General features: G+C 32.3%; 1 protein-coding gene across 2 annotated transcripts; it reads right to left on the bottom strand.

Moving 5' to 3' along the window:
• Positions 1 to 610: 610 nt before the first annotated feature.
• Positions 611 to 7,088, bottom strand: LOC110658122 (3-phosphoinositide-dependent protein kinase 2). Of its 2 annotated transcripts, XM_021815610.2 has the most exons (11): positions 6,317 to 7,088; positions 4,578 to 4,758; positions 4,385 to 4,437; positions 3,685 to 3,786; positions 3,507 to 3,615; positions 3,341 to 3,419; positions 2,970 to 3,135; positions 2,202 to 2,336; positions 1,931 to 2,094; positions 1,220 to 1,442; positions 611 to 938 (listed from the first exon to the last, which is right to left on the bottom strand). In XM_021815610.2, exons 1-11 carry the CDS (start codon positions 6,524 to 6,526, stop codon positions 855 to 857), a joined length of 1,506 nt encoding a protein of 501 aa, XP_021671302.1. In that variant the 5' UTR covers positions 6,527 to 7,088; the 3' UTR covers positions 611 to 854. The 2 variants fall into 2 exon arrangements, with proteins under 2 accessions (XP_021671302.1, XP_058007558.1); XM_058151575.1 differs by having other exon boundaries at positions 611 to 1,442.
• Between the last annotated feature and the right edge of the window lie 596 nt (positions 7,089 to 7,684).

The raw sequence follows: 7,684 nt of genomic DNA, 5'->3' as shown, positions 1-7,684 counted from the left end.
TCACCTATATTTTATTTAAAAAATCTTTTTCCCTTTATTTGGATAAAAAATGAAAAAAAAAATTTAATGATTATTAAAATAATTAAATATTTCTTTATAATATAAATATAAAAAATAAAATATTTCTTTATAATATAAATATAAAAAATAATTAACCTATTAAAAAATTAATCATAACCATAGTGAAAATTAGTAATTAAATGTAACCTCACTCAAATTTTTACGTTGCTACATAAAAGTCGAAATCCAATCAAAATAATGAAGGGGAAAAAAAAAAAAGCCAATTTCCTATATTTTTAACTTAAGTTCCCAAAACTGTTAATATAGTGAATAGAATAAATTTAGAAAAATATTCTAATGGGTATATCATTCTATCTGAGGTCTTAAATTTAAATATTAATCGGAGTCAATTGTACCAATTCTGAAAGTAGCATCAGAATAGGCTGACAGTATCAATCATGGAAGGATTCAATCAGATGGAGAGTTCAAGTACCACATTATTATAGAAAGAACACTAAAATTAGAGGCCAAATTCTACATTCCCAGCAAACCTATGTCAATTGGTAAGAAAAAAATAATAATATGGTGCTATTATTTTCAAAGGAAAGGATTTCATGAAAAGAAATTTTCATTGATGTGTTGTAATTTTAAATACAGTAAACAAGTTCTGAACATCAGCCACCAAAAAACCCTAAATCAGAAGATGCATTGTACATTAAGACACTGATCAAAGTGGAATGCACATCTTCAATCTCTTTCAAATAAATAAATAATCTACAGGGATATCAACTCTTGTAAGAATCCCCATATTCTTCTACAATTTCATTGACAATTTGAAGAATGTAACAAATTTTTCACCGGTTTTGAAGAGTCTCAATCGCCTTTTTCCACTGCCATGCCCTTTGTTTCGCATCCTCAAATGACATTACCTTCTTTGGCTGAAACGGTACACAGCTATGAATCAGAAATATGGAAGCGCATAGAGGGAACGACAAAAGATAAAAAGAAGAGAGAAGTCGATATTGGAATATAATCCAGTAACAATATTGTTTTGTTTTCAATCAATCTAGCGAACATTCACAATGCCATGCTGTTTTCAAAATTGTTTTCAGGCCAAGAGTTCCATTAGGATGCAAGGAACTTGAGATTGGCATTGCAATAATTTTTGAGGAAAAAAGAAAAGGATTTGGGGAAGTGGATAGAAGAAATAAATGCGTACCATACAGATCTTGAAATTTGAAGGACTTATAACCTGCACACTGAGGTCATTAGAATTGTCAGACCATATTATATTTCCTTTTACCACTAACTTTGAAGGATCCACATAAATCAATTTTGGCTTGTTAGTGAGAATAAGCTGCACTTTCTTGCTTGTCAATTTCTGTAATTTTTTCACCATTGAGATCATAAGAACAGATTCCCCTGGTTCCAAAAATTGTTGCCTGATAGCATTCATAACCAAGGGGTTAGATACTGTATATAGCCCAGAAGAAGTGCAAATGCCACCCATTTAGGACTCCGGAAACAATATTAATTAATAATGACTTTTCGTGTCAACTAAAATAATTTAAAGTTGAATCCCTTTAAAGCTTTATCAACATTGAAACAACAAATCTTTAATCCCACTCTAGTTTGTCAGGGCCATATGCTCCACACAAGTTCAAAATTGTGAGGAAAGCTGTATTAAACATCAGTTCCAACAGATTTGGTATATGCCAACCAAATCCAAGTATATTTACCACTTCTACATATGTTTTTACTATTATGAATCAAGAGGCAACAAGAAATTAAAGACTAATGTATCTCACCAGGTTTACAGCCAAAAAAATTTGCATGCAAAAAAAAAAAAAAAAGGTCTCATTGAGGTGAGAACAAAAAACAACAGATTACAGCAATTGATGGACCAATGGCAAAGGTGTTGAGCCAATACCATTTAGAATCAAAGGAGTCAATAGAGGCAAGTCTAGTTATAGAACCAGATGCTTCAGCAGATGAAGTTCCAAGACTCCCGTCTTTCTGTTTTACAGATCCATCCCCAATGTGTGTAGGATTAAATGAAGAATCGTTATCATGCTCACCCTCACCAGACTGTGCCTAGAAAAAAGAACAAAGCCAGAGACCATAAGATCTCAGCATCATAACAGAGAGAAAAAGAAAAATGCAAAGGGAAAAAAAAAATTAAGATGAAATCAAAGTTATACCATGGGCTCTAAAGCAAGTTTTGGAGGAGTTTCCCCCCTAATATTCTTCCAGTTAACTCCCTTAAAAAAAGGATGCATTTTGAGTGCGGTATAACCATCAGGTCCAGCACCTGGTCTTCTGCTGGGATCCACATCCTACAATATTATTACATGGCAAACAAAGACTGCAATTACGAACTTCATAACTCAGTAAAGGACCATCCTAATCACCAATTATCTACTTGACAAAAAAATTTAAAGAAGAAAGAAAAGATACATTAGTTTAACTGTCTTATACAAATAAGACTGTGAAGCACTATGAAAAAACCTAGGCACTTGTCAAAGAGTTATTTGCCTCTAAAAATTTAACATGAACACCATGTTGCATGCTAATACATAAAACAAGACATTGACACTGTACACAGCATCACCCAAACATAAAATTCACTATCACATGCTTTTTTAGCACAATAACAACACGCCTGCATGTGGTCAGTCCCCTGTCCTTTAGATCATATACCCACCATATTATTGAGTAAATTAATAATATGTTTTTACTGCATTTTCAGAAAATTTTCATCATAAAGAAGGTAGTATGTATCTACAGTTCTACACTGATGTACACAACCGTTTTATACATAGATATAGACGAAAATATTATAAAACGAAATAATAATAATAATAATAATAATAATAATAATAATAATAATAATAATAATTGAAAGAGTAGAATAAAGTATAAAAAATTCATGCTCAAAACAAGTCTAATGTGAGAACTTTTTAGCTTACCAATAACCGATCAACAATGTCTCTAGCTTCTTCTGAAAAATAGTTAGGAAATCTTATATCCCGGGCTATAATTCTTTGAAATATAAGCCATTCACTTGCATCTTTAAAAGGAGAAGTTCCAGAAAGCATCTGATACAAGGTGCAGCCAAGTGCCCAGAGGTCATTTCTGTTTGAATTTGGTCAAAAAGGCAAAAGGTTATCCCACATAAGCAAGAGAAGATTAAAAGCAAAGCTAATTGAGACGCTTAATTACAAGCACCGTCTATTAATTACCCCTAGCACAAAATACACCAAATGCTGCTGCTCCTAAACGATTAATCATATTTTAGCATAATTAGCAATGCTTCGCTCATTCAAGGAAAGTTCCTTACCCAAATGTTACAGGAGAAGAGTTGAGGACTTCTGGAGGGACATATGCAGCAGTGCCCACAAATGTGCAAGCTTTATCATCTGAGCAGAGCATGAACAAAACATACTCAATCCAAGACCTCAAAAACATGGTCTAACAATTTATAGATGACAAAATTCTAGCATTACCAGAAGCTGCATTAGGAAGAACAGTGATGCGGCTATCTTGCATTGGTTTCACACTGCCAAAATCAGCAATTTTAATATGTCCATCCCCTGTAAGCAGTAAGTTCTCCGGCTGCAATGTAAGAAACTTTTAGCAGTTTTCAGATATTGACCAAAAAGTCCATGCATGATAGGAAGTTACCTTGATATCTCGATGTATTAATCCCATATTATGCATGTATTCAAGAGCATCCACTACTTCTGCAGCATAGAAACGAGCTTCATCCTCTGATAAACGGCCTTTCTGCTCACATGCAAATTATGCACATAATCAATTAAAAAGGAAGTGACACACACCACATACCGGAAACACAAATACAGATTTCGAAGTTATGAACGTACAGACCTGCAAATGTTATGCATCTACAGATAGGGAATAAGTTTCAAATGCAACTTTTTGATGCAGTAGAACAATTGTAGATAAAAAGCCTGTGCTATAATGTAGATATATTTAGAATAATGTTAAGTTTGCAAATAATTCCAGAATGCACAGTAAAATTTATCATGTTATGCAAAAATTCAGATGGCATGCTTCAAAACACCAAGTTTTCAGGTTCCATGCTTCATGTAAATGTTACTAATAGCTGGTTGACAGCAACACACCAGGACAGCATTTGAGGAAGAGGAAAAAGTTTCCTCTGCTGATACTAGTAGTTCGTTTAGAAATTTAAAACTTAGGCCTAGTAGACAGTTTTTTTGACAATGTTTTTCAAGTGATTTTGTCAATTCCCTTTCAGATAAATTGCTTTTCACTTTGGTCACAGACAAATGCCAAGGAAAAATTAGAACTTCTTTCTCACAATGAAATAAAATGTTGCCAAGAGTTTCTTATATTATCTTACTCTGGTTATTTGGTCAAAAAGTTCTCCACCTTCACAGGATTCAAGTGCCATGTCTGCAAGATATAATCAAAGAGACAAATTTCACATAATAAACAAAACAAAGCAAACCATAGTACAAGGTGGTGCTAAAAGAAAAGATTGAACCAAATCAAGCACATTGAAAGTTGAAAAGATTTTTACCAAGGATACCTACACAGTGAAAAAGAATCTTGAAAAGTAAAAAATAGCTGCACGATTCCTGGATGATCCAATTGATCAAGAACAATGCGTTCCAACTTGACATAAGCTGTTTTATTTTCTTTCGTGATGAATTTTTTGTCCATGATCTTCAAGGCATATACTACTCCAGTATCCTTCTTCTTTGACCTCACTACCTGACAGATGCATTAGTATGATACTCAGGGTAAGTCAACGCTGACGGGAAACTCAAAGGCCAACAAATCATAGGCATGTAAATGCTGCATTGAGCAAGCCAACATTTACTCTAAAAAAAATTTTTAAAAAAAAGGGACTTCTAGCAAAATAAAGTATAATGTATTCCAATTTAACAGAAGCTACAAATTCACTACAAAATGCATTTGTTAATAGGAATTAAATAGATAATAATGAAAAGAAAGCCCAGAACATTATAAAACTGTTTGCTCCTCAAATAAGTTATAGAGAGAGTACATGTGGTGACAGTAAGAAGGGAGCTAATAAAGTCACATGCTTAAACAATTTTCCTCCAGCATGCAAAGAACCTGTAATTTCAATTATTTTATAAGCATCCAACACATCCAGACCGAAACCAAAGCAATTTGGATGTGCATACATCTTATAGCAATCACAGCTGAACACCATTATCAAACAACCATTGCATGACAAGGAGGACGGGGTTGCCCAGCTACATAATTTCCCTCAGAAACCAAGATTTTTAACCTAAGATTACATTTACATAACAAGAAAAGGTAAAATGATCGGATTTTTTTTTCCTGATGAGTACTTCTGTATCTTTCTAATATTATTAGTCAACAGTCATTATAAGATAATAAACCAACTTTCTTTCCAATTAGAAGGTCCTAGACCCTTAGTCCTCCTAATATCCACATACTAGATCATTTGAGACGCCAAATAATATATTAACCTCAAAACAACAATATTTTTCTTGAATCTGAAGTTCTTAACACTAATAACAGTTTTTCTTTTTCCCTTAATATTTAATAACTAAAAGCTTCTACACTTCTGTAATGTTTCATTGGCTGCAGAGTAAAGATGAGAATGTAGATAGATAGATAGACAGATAGATAGACGAACAGACAGACAGACAGACAGATGCATAGATTATACAAATATAAGCAACCAAAAAGAACCTGATATTTGTTTTATTAAATTAAATGAAGAATCAACATCCCTCCAAACAAATATGAAGAATCAACATCAAAGGTAAGATTCAAAATTTTCTTCGCTCATCTTGCCTCAACATTTTCAGAACCAATAAAATAAATGAAATAATCAAATTCCATAACTCAGCACACCCTAATTTTGCTCCAATTAAACAAACAATCTTGCCCTTAAAATGAAGCCAGACCCAATACATCTTCTTAAGAATCAAAATTATATTTGTGTTCATATAAAATACAAGCCTTCAACATATATTAATGGCCCCCAATGTATTCATTGTAGAACACTGTTTATCATAATCAACATGATTACTCATTTAAAAAAAAATAGCAAAACGTAATTATCTTTATAGGCTGATATTAAGTGAATAAAATAGCAAATATAGGTTTATGAATCAGGGTAACAATAGGCAATTACAAATATCACCAAACAAATTGAACCCACCAATCTACAATAAAAACAAAACGAACTAACAACCGCACATAAAAGAAACCTATAGAAACCTATAGAAACCAAGCAAGGAGGGGGGAAAAAAGGGAAAATATACCAAACCTTTGAATAGGAACCAACACCATAGATCTTGCCAAGCTCAAAATCCTGAATACTGAAATTCTCCTGAGGAGCCCTGAATGCGAAGCTCTTAGATCTCTGCACATTCCCATTGTTGTTATTACCAGAAGAAGTAGAAGAGGAGGAAGAAGAAGAGTTATTGCTGCTTTGAATCCTTAGCTTGGAATCAAAATCTTTCTCCATTGCCAACATCTCTCTCTTTTTCTCCGTGCATCTCTCTGTCAAATTTTGACAACAAATATTAGTCAATACCCAGTTGCTCTCTCTAATAGAAAACCCGACTTTCTCTCTTTATAAATCTTGGGAGGAGAGTTTTCAAGTCAAAAGAGAAGCCAATGTATCAGAATCGGAGGGAAAGTTCGAGCCTTTGTATTCTCTGATAAAAAGAAGAGCGAATAAGATTCTCTTTATGTATATACATATGCAAATATATGGGTATATGTGCATAATCTGAATGTGATCAGCTTTTGTTTTGGTGATGCAAATTCTCAAAGCCCTAGAAGTTGGATTATGTGTTATAATTGAGGAGGAGAGGGAATGTGGAATTTGATGGAGGAGAGGGAGGCATGGGGATTGAAGAGAGGAGAAACATGGGATTCAATGATGGATACAATTCACTCATTCAGGCTTCCAATTTTTCTCCCCCTATGCTCTCCCTATCTCTCTCTATTAGAAATTAGGAACTCCTTTCTTGATTGCTTAATGGAATCCATGATTGTTAAGTTTGCCGCATTATTCAATGAATTAAGATGGAATATCAGAATATGGCCTAGTGAACTTATCAACTTATACCAAATATTTAAAATTTTTGAAAATAAAATTTAATCAAAATAGAAATTCTTTTTGGGAGACTTCAAATATTCTTTTTTTCGTAATTTTTTTAATGGAAGAAAGTGTTGGTTCAATTATTAAAATAATCATAGGATATTTATAATCAATAATATTAATATTAAAATTATAATTTAAAATAAACCTCCCAAAATACTATATAATTTCTTTTAATACAATTTCGGCACTGTTTTATGTCTTAACTTTATTAGAGTTTTCTATCATGTTTTTGAGATATTATATTTATCCAGCAAATGTAATTAACAATAATTTAAAATTTATAAACACTTTTTCTAAATATATATATATATATATATATTAAAAAAAAAAAAACAAATCGAGAGAAAGACGACAGCGTACAAAAAAATTATTGAAAGCTCTCCTTTTGGTAAGCTTAATTTTTAAATATCTCCTTTTGATCTAATAATATTGAAATATTTTTTATGCACAAAAAAATACAAAACATTGAAACAGAAAAATTATTTTATCTTTTTTTTTTAATATTCAAATTATTTAACTATA

Source organism: Hevea brasiliensis, chromosome 8 (genome assembly GCF_030052815.1).
Source record: "Hevea brasiliensis isolate MT/VB/25A 57/8 chromosome 8, ASM3005281v1, whole genome shotgun sequence".
In the NCBI taxonomy this organism is placed as follows: Eukaryota; Viridiplantae; Streptophyta; class Magnoliopsida; order Malpighiales; family Euphorbiaceae; genus Hevea; species Hevea brasiliensis.
Note: the sequence above shows the minus strand (reverse complement) of the source record. Positions and strands in the feature narration are given on the sequence as shown.